This window comes from Archocentrus centrarchus, chromosome 4 (genome assembly GCF_007364275.1).
Source record: "Archocentrus centrarchus isolate MPI-CPG fArcCen1 chromosome 4, fArcCen1, whole genome shotgun sequence".
Lineage (NCBI taxonomy): Eukaryota > Metazoa > Chordata > Actinopteri > Cichliformes > Cichlidae > Archocentrus > Archocentrus centrarchus.
In genome coordinates this window covers 12,664,012-12,690,302 of record NC_044349.1, presented here as the reverse complement: position 1 = coordinate 12,690,302, position 26,291 = coordinate 12,664,012, and the positions used below count along the sequence as shown (strand labels likewise).

The window sequence follows — 26,291 nt, the reverse complement described above, 5'->3', positions numbered from 1 at the left end:
TGTGGGATTTTTTTTTCTTTTCTCTGTGTTATATGAATGCAAACTGAATACGTTTAAGGGGTTAGAATTATTAGTCAGATTAAAAGATTAAAATGTCATCAAGATTAGGCAAGAACAGTTTAACAACAACACTATAAATTGGCAATGCCAGGTAATCAATTACAAATGCAATATTTATTTGATAATAATCAAAACAAGCAACCAATGATTCCGTGGTACATTTAAGGGTTGTTTTCTCTACTAAGTTCTACTGCTAGTTCAGGGAAGAACAGAAAGACTTGGAACAGTCCCTAGAAAGTTGAAGGGCAGATGTGTCAAGAGTTTTCTTTTTATTCAAGGGAGGAAAAAAAAGAGTGTTTTTTCAGGGGTTATTATCATGTCATTCTTATTTGGTGTGATATATATCTTCATTTTCAAAGTTTGTGGTAAGGAAAAGTTGAATCATCGACCGTTCCCCATTCAGCATGATATAAAATCAACCAAAAACAGTCAATAATAGAAACCATTTTTACGACGAGGTTTAAGAGGCAGTAATAATCGGATAGTTTTGGGTCAGTGTGTTCCTGGCCAGAATGATTCAGAAGCCACAGGCTTGTAATCAGCTTAAAGCAACTGAAAAAACAAGCAGCAGGCCTGGAGCCCTGCGCCCTGGCTGCTGTTTTATGAATGTTTAACATTTACAAGATACATCCACAAATGGTACACCACACCAGCATGCGCAGAATCTCAGATGTACTGTGTATACACACACACACACACACACACACACACACACACGCACGGCATCTAATATACTTTCATTATCCAATCAGTGCATGGAGGACCACCACTGTGATTGAATAAGATAATGATGAGTCTTTGCAGAGTGTTGAAAATTATATTTCACTGTCAGTGATTTATAGCTTCTTAAAGCCAAAGTGTCCCTTGTGGTAAAACACTGAACTTCATGAGCTAACTGCACTGACTCAACCAAAATAATTAAAAAAAAAAAAAAAAAAAAAAGTTCTTTTGTAACCCGACTTCAGCACTTTTTTTTTTTTTTTTTTTTTTTTTTTTTTAAGCGCCGTTTAGATCTGAAGTTGACTGAACACATTGTACATTTTACTCCTGCTCTCCATTCAGTTTCACTCAAGTCCATCCAGATTTGTTGGATTTGCGTTGGATCGGTAGTAATGAAACCCTGAGAGAGCAAGATGTATGAGAGCGCGCTGCTAGCAGTGGCATGAAATATGGAGCTAGGTGATCCGGGCTGTTCATTATGTTGAGGAGCACACATGAGAAGGCGCGCCACAAGAGGAATCACAAGAACATGAAGAATGGGTGGGAGAATGTGTGAACATGAGTGTCTGCACTTTTACACCAAGATTTTAGTGGCAGAGCTTGGTGCGTAACAGCGCACATGGCACAGTGTGTTTGTGTGCCGCACGTGTATGTCTACAGTGTGTGTCAGCCGTGCATATGTGTGTGCTGGAAGGTGGCTAAAAAGCAGAGAGAGGAAAACATTTATTATGATGATACTGGTGGTGTTTGCTGTGCGTTGACGTGCTTTAGAGGCAGTCAGCCTTACCAGCAGTAGTCCAGAAGATGCGGGGGCAGCACGGGGATGAAGATGTGCTGCCAGTACATAGGAAAGAGCAAAGCAGCAGCACCGTGGACCACACGCAGTTAACTACACAGAAAGAGAAAGAAGATGTGAGAAGAAAAAAAAAAAGTCAATGCAACTTCCGCAACAACACAAAATTAAAGAAAAATGAAGGCAAAAGAGTTTTAAGAGTTTGATTTCGCTCTCAGAAAGTAGAACGAGCTGAAGGAAGAACACAGTAAATTAAGCACTGCTCTTCCTTTTGTTCTTGTCTCTAATAAATTTCCATGGCTTGCTTAAAATGACTGCAGTGAACTTTCCTTCCAAAAAAATATCCTGTTATGTCCTTTTATATAAATAATAATAATGTTTTGATATCACTGGCAAACATGCGGTTAGTCTTTTTCTTGCTCAGAAAGAACACTTTATACCAACATATCCTCTTCGCTTTTTGATGACCAAAGGATATGGAAGCTGGAGATCGACCTGCTGACAGGGGCCCCGCCTTCAACCTCATGACAGAGAAACCACAGAAGAGAGCAAGACTGATGTGAAAGAAAACTATTAAAAAGATTGATCTAAGGAAAGGCAACACGGCGAACATGCATCCAGTGCGTTCCTCTGTATCGATTTACTTGTCATGGGTCATTAGAGCAAAAATATTTTGCTACTATTGCACCTGGCCATTATGAATCTTTACTTTAAAATCCTGATTCTGACCCATTTTAACACAAAACACGTGAACAAAGTGTTCATTATTAACTGCTTTTTAAATCAGTGTCAGTAAGTTTGGATTGTGCTGTGACCTGCACAAAAGCAACAAAAGAAAGCCAAAACAGTACTGACAGTAGTCATAAAAATCAAAATTACCCCAACCACTATGACTGGGAAATTAAAGGAGAGAAAAAAAAAACAGAATAATTAACCTCTTTTTTTAACAAATAATGAGAAGCAATCACGTGAAGATGACACTGCTTTTCAAAGAAGCTTTTACATTGTCAAACCAATATTACACACAGAATTAAAGTCATTGTCTTCCATTGTCTTAAAGCCAGCATCTCCCTCTTGACATCTCATCACATGAAAACCCAGGCTACAGTAATGACCTGCAGCACCACACACACCACACACACCACACACACACACACACCACACACACACACACACACACACACACACGCGCGCGCACACGCACACACAGACACGCACAGAGAGACATGGCAGGAGAAAGAGGCGTTAGCTCATCCCCAGATTAAAATAACATGATTAAATATGGAAAGAGAACAGAGGTCTGAGGGGCTCCTGCGGGACTTCATTAGGGCAAATTGCCAAAGAATGAAACATGAGTTAGCCAAGAGAGACTGCGGGCTAGGCCAATACCGCCGGGACCCTGGAGCAGCAGCCGCTGTTATACTGCTGCAGCTTCACAGTCAATGTGTGAAACGGACACACACTATCAGACGCACACGCGCAACTGCCAGGAGACCCCCTGCTCACTGACACACGCAGTGTCACAATTGACCGGCCAAAAGCGGGTGAGCTTGGCGGCTGAAAACCACCGCTGCCAGAAAAAGAGAAAGAGGGCCCCACCCTTCTGAATCCACCCAAAGATCAAGCCCGGACATCTGAAAAGCTCACAACAGAAAGTGTGTGTGTGCGATTGTGTACGTCCACGTCTTTCCCTCCTAGCATGTGTTTGGCCAGCAAAAGAGAAAAAAAAAGAAAAAAAAGGCAATGTCTTTTTTTTTTTTGTTGTTTTAATTGTCTCTGTGCAATCTCTCATACACCCAGTCCCACAATAGTTAGGACTTAATCAACATTTAATTGGTGTCTTGCTCTGTGTATCTGCATATGCATATTTCTGCTTCCTGCTGTCTTCAAATAAAACAACAATGCCACGCTCCTGTCAGGATTAATTCCCTGGCAAACAGTTTGTTTTTTTTGTTAATTCTGAAAATAAATCAATGCCATGAATATTAATGCATGAAAGTGAAGCACTTGGTGGAAAAGTGACGATCAAAACCCTTACACCCTTCATGCGTTTTCCAAAGCAATGATGCTAAGGGCCATTAAAATTGTGATCAGGAAAGGTCACCAATCTGGCTGTGGTTATGCACACGCGCATATGCACACGCATGTATGCACTCACATACACACAGTAAGTGCAGAGCCAACAGGCTAGTGTATTCCTCCTCTGGGAGTGCGAGACAAGCCCCAGCCATTGCGCTGGTACCAGGAGGTAATGGCACAGAACACCTCGCTAACCAACTCCAATTATCTCCACCAAGCCTCAAGGTGAGCCCCCCAACTGGTATGATTTACTCTCAGGTTGAAAGTGAAAACAGGAGTCTCTCTGCTTCTCTTCTTCTCAGGCTGGGGTGGCTGGCTTGGGGAGTCAGCTGAGAAGGGAGTCTGAAACTAAGATAATGATTTATAAAGCAAATCTACATTTCCAGTTTCATTTATGTGCTATCTCCAAAGCGATGGACGCGGGCAGTGTGCCTTAGATAAGGTAACTTGAAGGGAACTCCAGAGGAATATTTCACATATTTGCTTCTCTAATTCAACTTAATACATATGCCTGTGTCCTTGTCCTGGTTTTAGAACAAATGAGGCAAAAAGTAAAAGCACGATAAATTAAAAGAAAAAAAAAAAAATCATACCCCCTCTTTTTTTTTTCTTCATTTATAGGGGGGCTTCACATGAGAGTGGGTCATGAGAGGCTAAGGCTGATAAAATATTTGCCAGGCTGATAAATAATAGATGAGTGGAGCCAAATGGCTTACACGCTCCACAAAAGACCTGGGTGCTTAATATTCATTCAATGGAGAATCACAGATACAGTCCCCAAGAACAAATACAGGATTAGGTGCTGGGTCCAGTCCTCAGGGACCAGGGCTCTGCCCGGTAATGAGGGGCTGCCTGCCTCTTACACACTGTGCGTGTGCATGTGTGTGTGGGTGTGTGTTGCCCCCTTCCTCTGAGAGAAGCTAACCGATTATACAGCGACAGCCTGCTTCAAAAAGCAGTCAAGGTCTTTGGTTCTGCCCTGAGAGCTTTTTAGTGTGCTGTAGCTTAGACAGAAAGTGTCCATACTAACACGGGTTTTCCCAGATCTATTCAATGAGACTAAAGGAAGGACAGACAGAAAAGAGAGGGACAGAGAGATGCTAGGAGATGGGAGGGAGAGGAGGTGAAAGTTGGAGAAGATGGAAGAATGAAGTGAAAAGACAAAAAAATTTGCAATGCAACTTGGAAGTAGACACCATAAAACTCAGATCAAGCAGTTTTATTAATAATGTGGTTTGGATGTCATGCAGGAACCCTTTCTTTTGTGCATTTTCTGGCGGGAAAATAAATGTCCATCAACAGCAGAATAAAGAAAGATTTTTTTTCTGTATTTACACTCATTTGCTCGATTTTATTGCACCGCTTTTCACCGACATAACAAGGTTTTCCACAGCAGAGTCACAGACAAGGATAATAACGTGTAGATTTCTACAATTACTAAATAAATCTTAATTTTGCATGCACAGCTACCAAACTCAACATTCATACATCATCATATTCAGATGAACATGTCCCTTTACATGTCTGAATAGCAACGGCGCTCTTCAACAGTGATGTTTTTGTGAAAGAGTTGGCCCCACCAGAGACAACAGCACTGCAAGTGTGAGCTCTACAGGCTGTCAGTAAACTGGAATACTGTTTCCACCCACACCGTTACTCTTTACCTGAGTAACCTATGTTAAAGTGAGCACAAACGAACAAAATAGAAAAACATCTCCTTTGCCACATTCACATTTAAAGAGGCCCTATGATGGTGACTGAGCCCTTTAACCAGCCTCGTAAGATACACGCTATTCTCTCCTTCTCGATGAAGGACCGTTTTGTGTGAGTCTAGCGAGAGCAAGAATGTGCAAAAATAGCCGCTGCTGCAGGCAACGTAATTCAATTTGACAGGGGGAATGGTATCAACATAGTCGCTCTTGACCTCTTCACACCAGCCTTAAAGACTCATTTCCCCTCCACTAGCCTTTCCTTCCAACTTTGTCCCTGTGCTCTCTCCAAATTCAATCCTGTTTCTCCTTTCCCAGCCTCATTTTCATCCCAAGTCTCCATTACTTATTCTGTTTTCCCTCCTCTCCTCCTGCTGTCCTTCTGTCCCTTGCCACCTCTCCCTCATTTCCCCTGTTATTGTATTGCTGTGTTAGCCTTTCCCTCTTCTCTCCCCTACGCGCCGAGTAGTCACCAATTACCCAGGCTCTGCTTTTCCCTCTGTTGACAAACGCTGGTGTCAGGCCCAGTACAATGCAAGTATGCCACAAACAGGTAGGGTGGCACGGGGGGAGAGATAGAGAGGGCATGCAGGACAACGCAGGCAGCAGCCAACACCAGGCCTCCCACACATGCATACATAGTCACTGACTTTCTCACAGAAAGACATAAGGCATAAGGTACAAACACCTGTGCGTGCAGACGACATGCACAAACAGATGCATGTTTTAAAAAAACAAAACAAAACCAAAAAAAAAAAAAAAAAACAGGCACGAACACCTTCTACATGCACATATGCGCATACACCGTCACAACGACACAACACACACCTTTAGACACATGGCATGGGGCAGAGATGAGTCTATTGAGGACAAGGAGGAGAAGGTGGTGAAGGAGGGGAAGGAGAGGAGGGAGAGGGGGAGGAGGAAGGAGGGGGTGGGGGGGTGGGGAGGATGTCTTGATGTTCTGCAGTTGCCCAACAACAGACAGACACATTAAGACTCCCAGGAAGAGGGAGGCAAAGTTAGAGGGAAAGAGAGGTGTAGCAGGAGAGAGTGAAGAGACAGATGGACAGAAAATAATATGTCAGAGAGAAAGAATTACTAAGATAGAGAGAGAGGGGGGGAAGAGAGACAGAGAGAAGTCAGGGAAAGAGAGAAGGGAAGAACAGAGGAAAAGCTGGAAACAGAGAGACAGCTGGCACTCTAGGGCACGGTGGATGGATAGCTCCTTGTTAGCATAGGCCTGACAGCCTGATGAGAGGGCTGCTGTCAGCCAGTGCTGGGGTCGGGTTGTGTGAATTTGGGCGATAGGCAGGGCAGAGGCTGGGCTGGAGAGCTGGGGGGCTGGGGCCTCGCATATGAAAGACGCAGAGGGTGGTGGATGGGGGCGATGAGCGGTGGGGGTCCCTCCCAACTGACTAGTTAGAGGAAGGGCCGATGCAGCCCTATTATACGGGCCTATGACAGGCTGCACGCACGGCTGGCTCCCCGCACCTGCGCCACGCCAACTGGCTTTTTTAAAACAGCGGTACCATTCACCTCATGGTCACGAAACAGCAATAAGTCAACTGACGCATTGTTGTACGATCCTGATTTATTCCTTTGCTTTTGGCTGCTTGCGAGACGCGGCAGCCATTGTACCAGACAGATGACACGGCTGGGTTCAACGGGGGCTTTTTAACCACAGGCAGCACCTCGAGCAGGCAGAATAAATGCCAGCATATCTGTTGTGTGTGTGTCTCTTTCTTTCTCTTTCCTCTTTCTATTCCCTGTTTCACTCTGCTTGGTTGAGATGCTGGACAGGCGGAGGTGGTGAAAAGCAGCTGGATGGTACTAACGATGTTACTAACAATACTTTCCCTCATACATCTTCTATCTGTAGAAAGCAGACTGTAGAAACACTACCTGTCCATCCAGCGACTGCCAACACTCACTTTAACTAACATTTCGATGAACTCTGATATAAATTATAATTCTCTCATCCTGTAAGATATTTGATCACAAGACAGGGAACTGGATAACGAGCGGGGCTCTTTAAAGTTAAGTATGTATACACTAAGATATATGGCTTCAAGAACCGTGGCAACCATTTCCACTTGAACTTGCAGGTCAATCTACCCAACAACAAAAATAACGCATCACAGGAGCAGTAATAACACTAGGCCTGCTAGTAATCCCAGTGGAGATGTGAAAATACCTTTGTTACTGCAGTTCCTGACATATAACGCTACCAAACCAAAACACTCTCCCTGAGGAAGACGGATGGATAGATGAGTGGATGAAGAATTGTAGAGGATAAAGGCTTAGAGAGGTAAAGGTCTGACGTGGAAGCTCTTAAAATATCCTGTCGGCATATATTTGTTATAAAAACAAGCTGAGATTCTCTTCGGGCAGCAGAAAACTGTAAATCACAGACAAAAATCACCTCCACCCCCTCTTCCTGCTAAAAAGAAAAACACTCGCACCCTTTAGTCTGATAATTTACATCATGTACTGCTTCTGTCACAGCACAGTGTGCTGCCTGGATCCGGAGCACAGGTGCTGCTGGTCTGAGGAGCTGAGGGGAGACAGGTGAAATTCTCCAAGGGCTGGGTAATTTTCACAGGTCTTCCTGATTATAGCTCCCGCGGGAGACCTTGGGAACTGTTCTCTGCAGCACCCAACACCACCGCAGGCCCCTGTGGCTAAGTGTTCTGCAGACTTGTAGAAAGCACTGCAGGACCAGCTACACTGCAGATACAGATAGGACTAGGATGACATCACTTCCCTCTCCCATCTCATCTGTCATAAACATTTGGCTCTGCCTCATCAGCCACGAAGATAACGGAGGGAGGATGGAATGAGGAACAGAGGGAGGAAGAAGGGGAGAAAGACAGAGATTTCCTCCCTCGCACAAACAGACAGAATTGCCTTCAATTATGTGAGAGAGTCAGACATGCAATAATGGATAATTTAAGGCTTTTTGGACATTAATGTGTTGCCATTATAGAACAAACAGCCACAAATAATCCAGCTTTATTGTGCGTTTCACAGCTTGTCAGACCTTGGTGGTAGTGCTGTCTGACTGGGTGGGGGTGGAAGGGTCCAACAGATCAGTTCAACTCTCTTCATATGAGTAGAGTAACCATGTCAGATAAATATTCTTATCATACTTGTTAGGGTTTGATCTCCTGCTGGAATATTGATGAAGGGAGTCACATTCAATGTAGGAAGCAGTCCATATACTTAAGCATATACTTTTTTTTAGGGAGTATGTCAGAGTTTCATATGAAGCTAAAAATAGCAAACATGAGTTTGTGTGACTGTAAATTAACTCGCTTTTCTCATTCGCCAACATATAGACATGCTGTGACTGAATGCTCCACCTCAACTTGAATTAAATGTTAAAGAAAAGAATAATATATATATATATATATCTATATATATATTATATATATATAATATATATATATATTATATATATATATATATATATATATGAGACAACACAGAGATGAGCAGTGCTTTGAGTAGGTGCGGTATTTGAGCCATCTTCTAACTTATTTTAAGCCCGTGTCTGACAGGTCAGACGCTCGCTGCAGCTGAGAGAGCAACTCAAAGCAAATGGACTCACAGTGCTAAGCTTGCTTGAGGTAATGATGATGCGCCGTTCGTGCAGCATGCTGGCGTAGAGCTGGAGCATGTTGTTGATGTCCACAGCCACAAAGTACTCTGTCAGGTTCCTCTGGAGATCGACAAGAACAGGAGGATATTCAGGTATATAACAAACTGTCCTAGCACAACTTGTTTGCAGTAAAGCATCAACGCTAGACTGTGACAGTGCCAGAGTGTGCCACACAGAGAAATGGAGCAAGGGCTGATAAAGAAGTTGGACTTTTATGGATTGCACATACTGTTTTAGCAGCAAAAATGAATGGACAAGATGCACAAATTTATACTAATTGCATGTCTTTGATGCGTCTAATATGATTGCATTTAGCTGTGAGATGGATAACAGCTTCAGTCCCTTGCCTTAAAGAATTGAGCTAAGATTTGAATACAAAAATCAACAAAGGACATGAGCTCAGTTTGAATCTACAAATACCCATGCCAGCCTCTGAACCTTGACATTAAAAGTACAAGCACCGCAGGAGATAAAACTGATACAAGAGGATGATGCAATAATTTCAAAGAGTGACATGTGTATTTGATTAAAACGATTAGAGGCAAAGATGTTCCCAGAATACAGGGATTTCTCTTTATCTCCTCCTGTCTCTTTTCCTCTTCTTTTCCACGAATACTTACACTCTCAGGGATAGTTGGCAGTCCATTGATATCCGGGGCGATGAAGTAGGAGTGCTGCAAAAAACACAAACATGCAGGAGAAAGAAGAGGGAAGGTCACAAGTGAGGCATACCACTCATGCAGAAGAGAATGAGGGGAAGAGGAGAGAAAAAGGCCGTTCACTTTGTTCTATGATTTATGGCTCATCTTCAGCTCTGTCTATATGAATTGCTGAGCTGGTGTCTGAACTGTGGCAATGCTTTTATCAGGCCTACAGAACAGAGAAAGCTCAATAGCAGCTCAGCTCCCCATAGACACAGACTGGGGTGATGTCTCCGGTGGAAAACGGAGTCTTTATTTAAGCATTAAAAAAGGCTTGCGGAGCACCAACACACACAAAAGTACACATGCACGTGTGTGCATGTGTGAATCCGCACAGACACACTCTCTCACGCACAGGTTGTTTAGAGGATCACAGGGCTGCCTGTCTCACTTTGGGAGAGCAGGGCAGGTTCAGTGTTCAGATCAAAGAGGCCTGAGAGAGGTGCTGTTTGGAGGTAGACAAACCACCAAGTGAAACACACTTTTGTGTCTCTCTCACACACACTCTCCTGATTCCTAAGTACACCTGCGTTTCTCTAAGGCCTTCAACTCAACCATCTGTTGCAGGTCTTCGTTCACAGGTTAGATTCTCTGAAAACATACACTGAAAAACAAACACTGAGAGCACAGTTAAAAATCCATTAACACTTCTTAGATTTAACTACTTTGTCTAATATTCAACTCTTTAAATTCATATGCAACTCATTACACAGATATTAGGCCTATACATTTCATAACAAAGAAACTGGTTGAGAATGTGCAAATATTACGAGCCATTCAAAATCAGCAACTTAGCAATCCAGAGAGAACATCACCACCACAAAATAAAAATGCCTCTGATTACAGAGACGGAGAGAAAAGTCCACCATAGTCAGGCAGGAAAAAGTGTGGAAACTTTAAAAACCCACCACGGTAAAGGATCTGGTTTATGTTTTTATCTGGTGCTATTTTCAACAACATTATTTAGGAACCAGACTCAGCATTTTCCAATCAGGATGAGCGCATGATGGTGTTGGTGTTTAATCAAATGGTATAAACTGGAAAAAAAAAAAAAAAAGTAGCAGCATCACAGTTTCTATTATTTGAATTCTTTGGTGACAAAGCAATATTCAGTTTAGTGTAAAAACAAACAACCATTTTACTCCCAAAGTGAACGTGTGTTAAGGTTAAAAAAAAAAAATGTGAAAAACCAATTATCATGAGTAAAGCATCACTTCACCCAGAGGACGGTCACTGCGCTAGTTGAACAAAGCTTAGAAGAGATAAAGATGCAGCAAATAAACATTAACTGGAACAGACATCAAGGTTTTTCCCCTGAAGCTTATATTACTGTTAAAGCCATATTTTTATGCATATTTTGCACAGCTACTTCTACAGCTTAAAAATGTATCAAAAAAAAAAAAATCACTTAATGAGATCTAAGGTTTCTTCTTATGTTGCTCAGAGTACTACACAGATAGGAAAACTCACACAGAGCTAAAACTGACCAGATGCTCTCTTCCTTATTTCTAGGGGCAGTAGGCAGAATAAAACCTGAGCAAAACACAATGGCTTTATTTATTTATTACGTGCTTTTGGTTACTAAGTGAGAAAGAAACAAATCCACACAATTTTCCTGCCCTCAGTGATGTCCAATGTCCATGTGCTTTTTCTAGTTAAGCTGAAATCTATGTTAAGTAGTGACAAATGCAATTTCCAAGGCAGCATCACTTTTAATTGTTAATTTAGAGAAACACTGCTGGTTAGTTTGTGGTGTACACAAATAATCACACAGGACAGGTTGATGGCATTAGTAATTGGTCATCAGCTTAAAAATAAGCACATGTGAATAGGTTTCGATTGAATATGGTGAGGTAAAGCACTTTTTCTTTATGGGACTTGCATTGAAAATCTTTCCTAAAACATTTTTAGCTAAATTTTAAAATGCAGCCAAAAGTTGGCACCTTTTGGACTTTTTAGTTTTGTCTGAAAATGATCTGCAGTGAAAATCTTTGCCTCTATTATTACACATTTCTCATCTATGATAAAAAAAAAAAAATGTGTAAAAAAGAAAAACCTATTCACGAAGACCAGTAATAAGAGTAAGATCAAGGACTTGGGGCAGTACTTGTGAGACTAAGGACAACCACCCATAACAGCAGGAACTACAGTATAGTGCATATTCCTCTGTTTTCCTTTCCTTGTGCTCTGTGTACTAAAAGTTACAAATTCATGGCACTGTGATAATCACAAGCATGCTCCTCAACTCAACCCTGGCTTTCATTGGCTGTTTGCTTGCTTATCAGCTTTTTTTTTTTCTTGTTCTTTCGAAGACTTGTTTATATAAAAAATTGAAAGTGGGTTAACTGGAAAGGCATCAAGGAGATTTTTTGAGTACAATTGCCGTTGCTTTAAACATAAAGAGAAGGAAAAAAAGACTTTTGATATTCAGAGAGAGAATATAGCAGTGTGGAAGGGCATTAATCATTTACAAAGTTTGATTGTTTTCCAGAGGAGAAGAAACATACACCAAGGCCCAGGATAGTTTGTTTTTGTTAATTTAAAAAGATAGTGCAGCTTATTTGGCCAAATTGGAAATCCGCAGCTCCCATGCGATTAGTATAGCAGCAGTTTCATATTTCACAGCAGCCTCCTTCCCTCCTCCCTTTTTCTGCCGTTCACTCATTCCCCTCCACTCACCGGCTCCTCGCTTCGCCGATCTCTCAGTACTTGCCCAGTGGCAATATACAACTGCTCATTCTTGCACAATAAGAGAGGGAGAGAGAGCAAGACAGAGTTCACAGATGAAAGGGGACAATGATTCTTCTTCTTGGCTGCCATGATAAAACAAAAAACACACTTTAAGGGAATAATTCTGCTTCATCAATTAAATATCAAACTAGTGGCTTCACCAGAAGGAAAAAAAAAAGAGAGATGAAGCTATCACCTCTGTTCTCTGGGGTTTCTTTTCCAATCAAGCTCCGAGATTTAGATGAAAAAGTTCTCATTCACATATACAGCTGGTGAAAAAATAAATTAAAAAAGATTGGCCTTGTTAGCCTTCACAGAGATTTATTGATTACCTCATATTAGTCTTGTTAGGCTATAAATTCATATGTTTAATTAGATGAGTGTTCTTCTGAGGTCTTTGCTACAGAGAAGACCTACAGTTGCTTGTCTAATTGGTCTGAAAAGGAGAGGTGGTCCCTAAGGACAAAGGCTACCACAGAAACTCTTTTGATCCTATTATAGTGTGGAGGCCCTAAAAAAAAAAAAAAAAAATTTAGATATTAGAGAAGAAAACACGGTGAGCTTGGCAGTGCTACTGAAAACCATTACGTTCTTCTTAAACAGGCCAGGCTTATGGACGTGACAGAGGCTGAGTGTTTTATGTATGAGCTGGAAACACACGAGGAGAGATTGTGTCAGAGTTAACTCAAACACGGGCTGACTTTGAGGGACCCGGGCTCGTTAAGCCATTTCAGTTTTTTGATAAGCAGGAGACACGACGAGTTGTGAAAGGACCCTTCAAGTTTAAACATGTCCAGCTTGGGCTTATCACAGGAAAACCTGTTAGCGCCACTTCTTGTTTCCAAACACTGTGTCAGTCGTGGGCCCCGTGTGTCTCTCTGTTCCCACCTAGAGTATCTTCCTCCCAGCTCTGTATTCTCTCCCCTTCTCTGCTCCCTCATTTATCTTCTTCATCTCAACCTCTGCGCTTTGTTGATCACTTCCGGTTCCTGATGCAGTTCTCCTTCTGTTTTATTCCATGTTTATCTGCTCATTTCTTCTTCTTCAATTTTAGTTCTTTTTTTTTTTTTTTTTAAATTGTACAGATGATTTTAGTGTCTTATCTCCATCAGCCAACTGTTATCATCTCCCCCTCCTGAAGCAATACACTGCTACAGTAAGCTACCTGTCCCTCTTCCCCTCTTTCTGTCTCTATCTCAGCTGTCTTGCCTCTGATAAGGGGGAATATAAGATCTATACCTACCACACTCAGATTGACTGGCGTGAAGGGCTTTGGCACAGGCAGATCATAGAGAGAATTCAGCATGTCATTCAAGTCATTTTCCTGGGGGAGACAAACAAACAACAAAAGAGACAAAAACAAAAAAAAAACAAAACAAACAGGACGCATGAATTTTATTTACTTGTCTTGTTGATGTCGCAAGTTACATGTCAATCTTAACAACAGTGCTGGGACAGGCGCTGCTGGCAGACCAGAGGGGCAATCCTGCAGCGAGCCTGAAGGGCTCGACAACAATCCGACTGACATATGTTTAACGAGAAATGGTGAGGTTAAAAGACGGCTGAGAGCAGGGCTGCAGACGCTTATTATCCAGCGGCGTTGATTTACGGCCCGAGAGCGGGCTGTCAGTATTAAGCAGGGGTCCCCACTCCAAGACAGGGGCTGTAGGAAGCCGTCAGAAAACTGGTTTGACCACAGAACAGGCCCTGAGATTATTCCTCCAGCCTTATGGGCTCTTTGACAAGATTACTATTTACACTCTCTGGTCTCTTGTTGGAGAAATAAAATGGGACAACACTAGTGTTTGTTTAACTTTCTTTCTTTTTTTTTTTTTTTCCTGCTGCCCTCTCTGAGAACTTTGTTTTGGTTTTGTCTACAAGCCAATGCTTGTGCCAGGAAATAAAAATGTGTGTGTGTGTGTGTGTCTCTGTGTATGTGCGTGCAATGAACTGGAAAAGAAATAGAAGCAATAGACGGCAATATACAGTAAAGAGAAGAGAGGGAGGGAGGGAGGGGTGTTTAGGGTGTGTGCAATCGAACAGGCCTCCTGTCATGAGAGCCTCAATGCTCACACGCATGGTCAGCAACACGGCCTGGGGAAACAGTTCATTTACCCCTCGCCTTAAACCCTCATCGCTCTTCTGTCTTCCCTCGTCTGTCAACATCTCCCCTCTCGCCTGGAACGGACAGCGGGGTAAATAGAACCAAATCATGCACACTAACACTTCAGTCACCCAGGATTTCCAGCAATCTTTCCGTCTCAGTCTTCCTCACACACAAACTGTCCTATTCTGTTTTGTTTTTCTCTCTTCATATTAGATTATTCTGATGAATTGCAGAATTTTGTACGTGTCTGTGATTGTCTGCTTTAGATAGACACTTTGTCCTGATCACTGTTCTCTGAGGATCTTGGAAGAAGCAGTGACTACATGACAACTGAAAGTGGTCCCAAAGCTCTCTGCATCTCTCCCCCTGCTCTGCCTCACACCCTCCCTCCTTCTTCCCCTCTCTCCAGTCTAAACAGTGGAACATCACCTACACCCTATGCACTAGACGCTGCGCATCTCCCCAGTTTGTTGCATATTTTACATTTCCCCTCCCTTTGCTGGTACAATGCAGTGAAAAGTCAGGGGAAAAGACTTTAGTGAAGTACAAGCATTTGTGTGTATGTTTATGTGTGTGTATATGTGTGTATTTTTTGTTCTTAACGATTTGTATTCCAGTAAATCATCAGGAATAACTTCCAGTGTCAGATCAGCGTTTGGTCTGTGAAATGTCAACATTGTTGCTGCTAACAACAGGAACCAAGTCGAGCCCAAGACGGTTTTGCACAAAAGACAACATGCAGCATGCACAAGAACACAATGGAGGTAAACATCTCACCACAATACAGTGGGAAAAAACAGTAAACTGTTTGCTTGTTTCTCAGGCAAATCATACTACCCCCCCCCCCCCCCGCCCTCATTTTTCCCCCATTTATGTACATGCATACAACTGTAAATCATTGATACATACAAAATGCCACCTTACCTGTTGTTTAGATAGGTAGTCTGCCAGAGTATTTAGCAGCTTGTAGTAGATTTCAAACCATGGTAGATAACTGCAAGAGTCAGAGAGAAATGAATTAATATACTATACATGGAAAAGCTTCCATTAATTTTATCATCAAACAGGAAGTGATGAATCAGATCAGACCAGTGTGTTTTATATTTAAAGTGCAATTCACTCCCCAATAAATGTGTGTCGACGAATGAACATCTATAAATATTTCCACCATATGACCTATTGCTTGAAGATCAAATGCATACAGGGCATTGATTCTGTTACCAGCTCCACCTACTCCAAAGCACAGAGTTGTTGTTACACTGAGGAAATATTAAATGCTATGTAGTTATTATTATGGCATTCTTTTGTGCCTAGAGCCCTTGGCATTCTATGAATTATTGCCAATGCTGCTCTTTAAATTAACAGTAAGACAGAGAAGAAGGGGAAAAAAAAAAAACCCAAAACAATGGATTTTAGATTCTTTAGGAAAAAAAGCACCATAGCTTTCATGTGATGTGGAGGGATGCTATGGTTTACAAGCATGCCGCTCCCAGATGCACAGGCTTAACAAAAATGCACCTCCTCCTTCTGCTCCTCTCTCTGCTGCTTTTTATGCCTTTTGCATATTTAAAAAAAAAAAAAATCTTTTGCCTTATGTAATTAATGTAAAATAAATAAATTCATTAACAAGCTCAAAATAATTTATACTGCAGTGTTTGTGTTAAAGCTAATCACTAAGTACACCCACCATAAGCTAAAAGCATCTGCAGCATGGCTTTCTTTACGAAGTTGACATATTCTTGGCCAAGTCGACTTGCTTTCTAGGTGGAAGATGGCCAGCATTTTCTTTTAGCATAAAAGCTGTGAGGGCTCAGTTCATTTAATGTTATGCAATCAAATAATAAAAACATGGTGTCCCATCAAGTTATTGAATTTTTATTTAGTTTGGGCTTTTAACATGCAGCTTTAAACACTGCATGTATAATGACTCTGAATAAGAACTAGCATTGCGATTAAATAAACAGAGACTCCCATTAATGCTTCATTAACTTGCCTGGATGCAGGGGTGGAGAAATGAATTAGTGGCCAAATGAGCCAGTCAATCAAAAGGGGGTTTTTATTCGATTACCCAAAATGAGAAGTACTTTTTAAATGTCACTGAGGGAACAATGCTGACAATTATTTCATTGACATTAACAATCTTTCTGATAAGAATTTACATGATAATTCATTTAAGAGTAAAGTTGTGTGTTTGTGAATTTATAAGCTAGTAAAATAATGCTCAGACACTTGGCTGGAGAAAGAGGAGTTTCCAGGGCATGGGTCACTGGATGCTCCGTAGACTGGAATTAACAGACAACAAGAAAACAATAAAGTGGACCTAATGCAAATTTTCATATCACATAAATCCGCGAGGGGCCAATGGCAAACTGGGTTCCTGGAAAAGTGCAGCGAAGCGCACCAATCAGAGAGGCTGAGTGACCATTAGTCTGACACAATCAGTCTCTTAACATGCCAATTTTTTGACATCTGCATGAAGATTTACTGCAATCAGGTCACACTTGCTGGAGAGGCTAAATCAAACATGCGTATGTTAATTTGATGACCGGATATCAACCTGAAGACCTATTTCTGCCACGTCAAGCAACATGCAACACAAAAATCTACATAAGGGGTCAGTTTATATCTAAACATTTCACAAAAAAGTTCAGTTTGATAAAATGACTAAAGGGGGGTGGGGGGCAAAGCCTGGGTATTATCTGCCTCTATGCGTCGTGTTTAAAAACCAAGGCTTCTGGACATTAATCCTTTATTTTTCACCACAGAAGGGGATGTAAATACGACTCACAGATCTCATAGTCATTACACTCCTACACCGAGGTGCTGTAAATCCTCTGTTTTAGAGGAAACGGCATTATCACAGTGAAGGCAGCCAACCACAAATTATCAATATTCCTATGATAGGCATTCCCCCCCCTTTATTCAAATGCAATCAAATGAATATAACTTACAAGATACATTGTTTTCTTCTATTTCTCCCCCCTCCCCTGCTCTGCTCAGCTTCCTGTATATGCAAAGTTAAAGTTTGGAAAGCTTAGAGAGATACTCCTACTCGTCACAGTTCATTGCTCAGATCTGTTTGTGCTTCGCAAATCCTCCGATAGAGAGAGAGGCATCTATCACTTGAGTGCTCAGTGCGTGGGGGCCCCACAATCTCTCCTGCCATTTTAAACACGTCTTCCCAAAGTGCCATGTACTCAGAGAATGAACCAGTTAATCTGCGACCCACTCACAAGCCCGTCATGCTCTTCATCCCAGACTCAGACCACCTAATGGCACGGAAATTTCTAACAGCAGACAACACCACGGAAGTGCCTTTGGAGCTTGTAATTAGGGCATTATGGATTGGAGCACACAAAAATACAAATGTAGCTGAAATCAGTCATTCAAACTTTGCCAGAACCACTGCACATGCAAAAGAAATGTGTGGTGAAATGAAACAAATTAGCTACAAAAATGTCTAGATACTGCAGGTACATATAAATGTATAGTGATTATACCTTTGTGCAATTTGCCACAGCATTAAAACCACAGGTAAAACAAATAGCACTGATCATCTTGTTGCAATGCAGGGTAGCTAAGACCTACCCCATTACAAAGCAACAACTGCCCAGGAAGACCAAAAAAACAGAGTCCAAGGCCCAGTAACAGAGAACCTACCCACAAACCAAAGGGCCCAACCATCTTCCAATACGCTGGTGCCAGACACCTCTGATAGGTCAGAGCACAAGGAGGACCTACACACTTTAGGCAAGCGGTTTTAATGTTGTGACTCATCATGTAGTGGGACCCTTTTTCTACCATAAAGTACCTGTTGGGTGTTAAGCCTGACAGTTATTCCTGTGTCCTGTAGATGGGTCTTAAATCTTATTTAATGCACAGGCACCTGTAATCGTAAGTCATCTTACACTTTGTAGACGGCTCACTGGAAGACTGCCTTACACATTTACTTTCTCGGTCAAGGGTTAAGTACGGGAAGGAAGTGTCCTCTAGCAACCCACTAAGTGACCACTAACCAGAGCAATGCCTTAAAATCGATTCTAAGGCCTCAGCCATTATATGAAATTGAGAGAATCGAAAACTTTATTTTCCTCATTAATTACACGCTCAACAGAAAAGGCAGAGCAATTTGGTTATCCCATCTGGATGAAACGGTAGAGTTAAGATTATACTTGTTTTGTGTGTGTGTGTGTGTGGTGTGTGTGTGTGGGTGTGTGTGTGTGTGTGTGTGTGTGTGTGTGTGTGTGTGTGTTGTTTTTTCCCCTTCGGGAGATTTGCCTGAAGGGTGCATGGTCTTTTTGGTCACGACTTTAGCAGTGAGACTACAAAGGGGCTGTCCACATAAAAACTGTCCTACTCATTAAGGCACTTCCTCCTGTAAGCAGAGGGTGACATTTTACGGTCCCAGCACTTGGGCAATCACAAAGGCAAACTGTTTTAATTAGTTCTATTTTATATTTGGGGACTTGATAGAATTAAATGAACATAAACATGCTTGGCCGGGTGCCTTCATCTTCTTGTTTTAAAATTTGAAACGAGAAAAACAGAACCTGACTTGTTGAAGAAAACAAACAACTTATATTATCTGTTTTTTATTTTTATCTGTGGTTACAAATGTTTTCCCTTTCTTTAATACCATCTCGCATTACTAATACACTGGAATGGAAAAAAAATTAGAATAAAGAATAATACACAAAGATAAAGTTGTGACTGAACTTAATTTACAAATTTCTTGCATGTCTAATATAACTAAAACATTTTATAAATGCTTTTAAAATATTTCACTTATTTTTTCCCCGACACAGTGGAGCTATTTAAGATTAAATAAAAGAAAAGAAAAAGACACAAATTTTAAATTAACAAAAAAAAAACAAAAAAAAACAACAAAAAAACTTTCTATACATTATATTATTATAAATGAAGCAAGCCATGCAAACTACTCAGAATGCATAATGAATTTTAATACTCATATGTCAAATGAATTAGCATGTCTAACTCAGCGAGAGGGACAGGGGAGCCTCTGCTAATTGGCAGCGAAGCTTCATGCATAATTATGGGCCAAGCGTCTTTGCTGTCGCACTGTGCAGTAGCCGAATAACGAGGAGAAAAGAGAGGGAGAGACGGAGAGGGGGTGGGGGAAGAGAGAGAGAGAGAGAGAGAGAGAGAGAGAGAGAGAGAAAGAGAAAGAGAGAGAGAGACAGAGAGAGAGAGCGAGAGAAAAAAAAAAAACAAAGGCCATGGAAGCTGGCCAGGAAGGGTGGGGTGGTGTGGGGAGGAGGGACACTGTTCTTCACAGCAGCTCATCAGGGCAGCGACAAACCCACGACTGTCCATCAACAGCCCCACACACACCCACACACACACACACCACACACACACACACACGCACGCACGCACCACACACACACACACCGCAGGCGAGAGCAGACTTACAGGAGTGCAGCTTTACAATAACAGAATAGAAAAAGCCTTTGTGCTCATTGTGTGGTTTGTTATTTGTTAAACTGTTTAATGCATTCATTAAAAATATATCGTTTTGTACTTTCCCCCCCCCCCTCACTTCATATTCAAGTGCACATCCTGTCCACTGAGATCATCACTGGCACTGCTCCTTCTTTGTCATGGTAAGTCATTACATCTGTAAAAACATTGTGTCAACATGCATTACATGGGAATTAAATGATAATAGCCTTTGTTGGAGCGTAATTATGCAAAGAAAATGCATTTTTCATGGGTTTGGTGTCCTCATTTATGTACGCTGTGATAGGAAAAATCCACCTATGAAAATATCAAAAACTGCTAAACTTTTGGATAATTATAAGCACATCAGTAACATATTTGTGTGGGCAGATGAGACTATAAAATTTGTTATTCTGGCATAGTGGCAGCTCAGTGTGAAGTGTGAGAATGAATGAAAATGCTGCCTCAAAAATCTGTGTTCACTTCAAAGATCTAGTAATTTTTTTTTCCATCAAACTTGATAAATAGATGGAAAAAAAAATTAAAAACAGTGCTGGGGAGTGATCCATAGATTTTTTTTTTTTAAAAAGGGGGCAGAGCACACCAAGTCTTGATTATCTGAACTAGTAAATAAAGACGGCCGTGTCTGAGCAAGTCTTTTCACACATAATCTCTATATTTTATTCAACTGTATTTGCAAAGTGAAGCTTACCTTTTAGCAACCTAGATGGCCCTAATTTGATATTTATGGAAATTGGCTTGAATGTTTCTTTAAAAAAAATAATGACACCTAGATTAAGGACTCAGCTTAATAAGGCATGATTCAGAATAAATTTGGAAAGAATAATACAAAATATATTTTACAGAAAAATGTTAAACACCATTTAGGGAATGTGTGTGTTACCTGAGCAGACATATGCAGACCCGCAGCCTTGGGTGAGTCGGCAGAAACCAAACCTCTGCTTGCTGTCGATGTCTGTCAGCACAAAGGTGAAATTCTGCCCCACCTGACTCTGGGAAACCCTGGGCAAAGAAAACGAGGGACACGTGGTGTAGATGCTCACAAAAACCCACATCACACACGGGCTTAACAATCAGTGTTTAAAATGAGTCGTATTGAGTCTATGAAAGCATACAATTTTAAGAAACAACGTACAAAACACAATTTGGTCTAACTAGATGAGAAACATTCACCAACAAAATTTCCCTATGAGGTAAATCTCTAGTCCGGGTCCAAGTCTGATGTCATATATTTCAAGTATAACTGCTACAAAAACTGTAAAAAGCTTTTCTGACCCCAAGGTAAATTCCACTAAAGATCAGTACATGTCTACAACACTAGATGGCAGCAGCTCAGCTTCAGTAAAATACCAGAGTCCTCCCCTCCCATTCTCTCCCTTTTCTCTCTTTAAAATGGGAATTTTACCATGTCACTTGCTAAAAATAAGAGCTGGTTCTCTTCTCAGACTGCTGATCTGATTGAACCTATGGTACATATGGAAACACACTCCCTTATATTCTGGACTCTTGCCACATACTAGCACTTATAGGAAATCTTACTAAGCACAACAGATTAAGTGGGCCTGTCACTGATGACCTCATCAGCATCATCATTAATAAAACCTGTTGGTATCATTATCACCATCATTAATATGACCACTATTCAAAACATTTGCATTTTTTGCTTAGGGTCAAATTTTGTTTTGTTGTTGCTTAAGACCACAAAACACGCGTTACAGCTGGACAGTCAATGAGTCATATGACAAAATCAATGAGCAGCAGCTTATAGTTTCTCATCCTCATCTCATTTTCTATTTTTTAATGAGACTGTGCCTTTTCAGGCAGATGAAGAGATCAGTATGTACAGAGTACGTGTATATGTTCTTTAGAAACAAGGTGAAAGTGAGCTGCACTGCTTTAGAAAAAAAAAAGGAGAGCAGGAGAGGAATCGCACCTTTCCACGTCAAAGGGAAAGCAGAACTTTGGTATCGTCTGAAGGACCTCCTGCAAAAAGAGAACAGAGTAGGACACATCTTTTTAGACACATACAGCCACAAATGTCACTGATGAAACAGATTATAATTGTGTACTTCGATATGAAAGTCTCTAGGGCTTCCACTAAGTGAGTGCTATCAACTGGCTGAACAAAATGGGGATTAATGTTGAATGCTACTGATAGCAATCTGACAAAATCTTCACATCCCAAACACTGCAGCCTGAATGCACTTAATCCAAATGAATGGGCAATATAAACCACTTCATTTGGCAGAAGCGAGTAGAGAAGTTCCCTTTTTTCCAGGGATGGGGAGGATCCCTCGATCCACAGCTTGAATAATTAGCAGTTAATAAGTTCATCGATTATCAGGTGCCAAAGGGAGATAAAAGGACAAGAAAGGAGAAAGAAAGAAGAGAGGAGAAAAAGAGGTGGATGGTGGGGTTGGGGGGGGACAACAACGAAGGCTATGGTAGCAGATTGGTAGTGACAATGGGCTAAGCAGCTCTGTGGGGTTAAGAAGTAGGAAGGGGGTTACAAGCCTTCAGGGCTTTACCTCCCAACACCTCCCTTGTGGGTTAGGGGAGTGTAGAGAGGGGTGGGAGAGGAAGGGAGGGGGGGGTACCTTTCCACCAGCGGCATATGGATTTAGACAGGGAGCAGGAACAGAGCGATGCACCATATGGGTGAGCCACCCAGACCAGCCACAGAGCCACCGAGCACCAGGGTCCCTGTTCTGTCTGTCCGCTCTGCCTCCTCATCTCTCTGGGTACTAACCTGGCCCAGAATAGGCACCAGGCGCCAGGTCCTTTTTGCCGTCTGTCTGTCTGTCTTTCTGCTACCTCTCTCTCAGCTCTGGCCAGATTCTGCCAAGCTCAGAGACTAATCCTGGGGACTGGGTGGCCCTCTACTATGCTCTGGCCTCTCTTGCTGTCTGTGTCTCTCTTTCTCTTTCGTTTGCTTGCCAAGCTGGGCCACTGAGCCCATGGTCTGTGTCTTCTTTCTGACTGGGCACGTCCGAGCTGTGAGTGATGCTGCTGTTACTCTATTCTCTTCCTATCAGTCTATGTCTCTCTCCCGCCTCCCCTAGAGACTGATCCGGACGACAGGCTGGGTATCGCTGCTGCTGCTGTCTACTGTAGCTAAGACCTCGCTGTGGGGAGCAGTCAGTGATTCCCCTCCCATCAAAACTTAAATCTGCCACCCCAGCACAACACAAACATTGCCACAGACAAGCAAACAAGAGCAGCAATGAGCTATGACTGAACAGGTGTGTGTGTGTGTTTCATAGGTATTTGTGCATTTGGTGAGTATGATGGATGTATGTATGTGAGTGGCTGCCTGCTTTAAGGACTTTGTTCATTCAATCTGAGGGTGGTAAAGACTCTACATTTGTGTGTGTGTGTGTGTGTGTGTGTGTGGGTGGCTGAGTTTAACTGGGCTATATGTTTGTATGGGTGTATGTGCCCACATATGGAGGGTAAGGGGAGGGGCTGGGGGTGAGGCACGGTGGGTGGGAAGTGGTTGTTTTTACTTATACTGGGATCTGTGGTAAAATTGAGAACTCAACAAAGATGGAGGGCTTGGTGGCAGAGGAGGTCTCTCTGTCTGTTGTGGGAGTGTGTGTGTGTGGTGTGTGTGTGTGTGTGTGTGTGTGTGTTGTACGTACATTGGCATAACTATGTCTTGGTGTGTGCGGCTGTAAAACTGTCACACATATCAGAGCTGCCATCGCTGTATGTGCTTGCTACTATTATTAACCACCATGTACGCACACCAATATGTTCCAGAGAGCCCTCCCTGGCGCACTGCATATGGCACACAAACCCAAACAGACACACACACGCGCGCAAAGACACGCGTTTTCCTGCAAATAAAAACATTCAACTTGCCAGATTTCTGAGTTGTTGCAGCCCCCGCCCACATCAGGTATCTGTGTTTGAGTGACAGTTGAGGGGTTGCTAAGTCTCTGATCTCATGCAGGACCACAAGTGATGCATCTCCATGTGCGTATGATATGACATTAAAACAGCAGGCATGTTTTCTCTGTCATATTTTTAATTTATATTATATTATATATATATATATATATATATATATATATATATATATATATATATATATTTTTTTTTTTTTTTTTTTTTTTCTTCTTTCCTTTTTCTTTTTTTAATTTATTATTTCACTCTTTAAGCCAATCATAGTTTCTCAGAGCATGTGGTGGCATCTGACACAGTCCAGAAGCTAAGAATTTCTATTTAATATAAGAATCTTATATTTGGGAAAACAACAATGTTTGTCATACTCATTTCAAAATATCAGAACACCTGCTGGCTTTACCTGTCAGTGGATGAACAGATAAACATTCATTTTGGCTCTGATATATCTGTGTACAAGAAACTTTGAGAACCTCTCTTTTTCACACTGATGGGATGGGATCTGTTTATTTAAACAATACACTTTGTAATGAATTTTAAATCAAAAAAATTAAAAGGGAAAACTGCTGAACACACCAAAATATAAAAGTAACATTATAGGTAAATATGCTGATGGAAAAACTTTCCCATGAAAAGTAACAGATCAAATCTTAAATGAAAAGCTAACATAAAAGAGTCCCTTCAACAAGTTACTTGTCTCAATAACAGACACTTACTAACTACAGTAATGATGTTTATTGCCAACTTACTTGACGAGCAGGCCATTTCACAATGGAGGAATAATAATTCTATTTCCGATGATTCTTAATAACTAACTTACATTTTTGTCAGGTAACTTTTCTTAGTAGTAACCATACCCACAGTTTTGGAGTCTCTGCCTCTATCCACAACAATGGAGGTGACTGGATTTTTTTTTTTTAAATGATGACTGACATATTAAAAGCAAAACGGATAAGAAATCTATGTCCCCACTGTAGTGGATAGTCCACAGATTTCACCACCAGAAGTCTTCACTTGGACAATCGAGCTTACTGGATACCAAAAGAGAGAAGAGAAGAAAAAATGCACTGTGTGTGAGAGCATGTGCGTGTTTTGTTTTTTGTTTTTTTTATAAAATCGACCCTTTATACTGAGCCCAACGGTGTTGCTGTTCCAATATTTCTCTTTCTGTTTTAACCAAAGAAATCGACTGCTTGTATGTGATTTTCAACTCACAATCTTCCTTTGCCTCATCTGTCAATCTGTATTTCTTCTTCCTACATCATACCTGTATTACCGGGAACTAAGGCATCCGCAGCTCTCTTACCATGACTGGGCCCTATACCATAGGGATATCTAAACACGAATGGCACAAAGGGGATGTTCTGCCACAGTTTCTTAGTACACCAAGCACACACACACACACACACACACACACAACCGCACACACACACACACACACACACAACCACACACACCCCACTTGCCATTTTCCCAAGACAAAAGAAAAAGAGGCAGCTAATATATTTGCAGCTTTGCAAGGGGGAGGCGGGTGTGAGGGAGGAATCTGCTGCTAGGCTGAGCTTGGCAGACACTGGTGTGTGCGTATGCTGTTTATCGTGAGTGGAGACAGGGGTATCACTCAGTGAGACAGAATGCTCTGGGTTCCCCCAGCGGACAATTCCGCTATCACTGCACCACAACACTACAACAGCACACAGCAGCGCTGTGTCAGCTTTGCACTGCAACCCCCATAGAATAGTATGGTACAGCAGGGAAGAGCAACAAACTTTGCAGAACGGGGTGACTCGCTTCTTTAAAAAAAAAAAAAAAAAAAAAGGCCTAAACTTCACTTTATTACAGCTCTACCCTAATTTCTTTAGAAGTAACTGTAGCTATATATGGCTGAGCATAACACCAGGTGCTGAGAGATTTGATGTGTGACAGATCACACTGGTGTGGGGCTAGACCTGACTGTAACACACACCACCACACACACACACACTCTTCCATGCACCCTCCTCTTCTGGACGGTGGCTAAAAAGTGTGTGTGTGCGTGTGTGTGTGTGTGTGTGTGTGTGTGTGTGGGGGGGGGGGGGGGGGGGGGGGGGGGGGGGGGGGGGTGGGGGGGGGGGGGGGGGGGGGGGGGGGGGGGGGGGGGAGGGGGGGGGGGGGGGGGGGGGGGGGGGGGGGGGGGGGGGGGGGGGGGGGGGGGGGGGGGGGGGGGGGGGGGGGGGGGGGGGGGAGGGGGGGGGGGGGGGGGTGTCCAAGATAATAGCAAGCAAAGCAAAGCAGGATGATCCCTAACCACACGGTTAAAAAGTACAACCTTTATACACAGATTATATGCTAAACTCAGCAT

General features: G+C 42.1%; 1 protein-coding gene across 1 annotated transcript in view; it reads right to left on the bottom strand.

Annotated features, from left to right (window-relative positions):
* Window positions 1-26,291, bottom strand: part of dennd1b (DENN/MADD domain containing 1B) — a 102,294-nt gene that overhangs the window by 38,988 nt on the left and 37,015 nt on the right. The window contains 10 exon segments of the mRNA XM_030727321.1: window positions 1,568-1,656; window positions 1,658-1,669; window positions 8,975-9,085; window positions 9,646-9,699; window positions 12,406-12,465; window positions 13,700-13,780; window positions 15,488-15,557; window positions 20,928-20,952; window positions 20,955-21,046; window positions 21,978-22,027. Coding sequence (XP_030583181.1) covers window positions 1,568-1,656; window positions 1,658-1,669; window positions 8,975-9,085; window positions 9,646-9,699; window positions 12,406-12,465; window positions 13,700-13,780; window positions 15,488-15,557; window positions 20,928-20,952; window positions 20,955-21,046; window positions 21,978-22,027 — 644 coding nt within the window.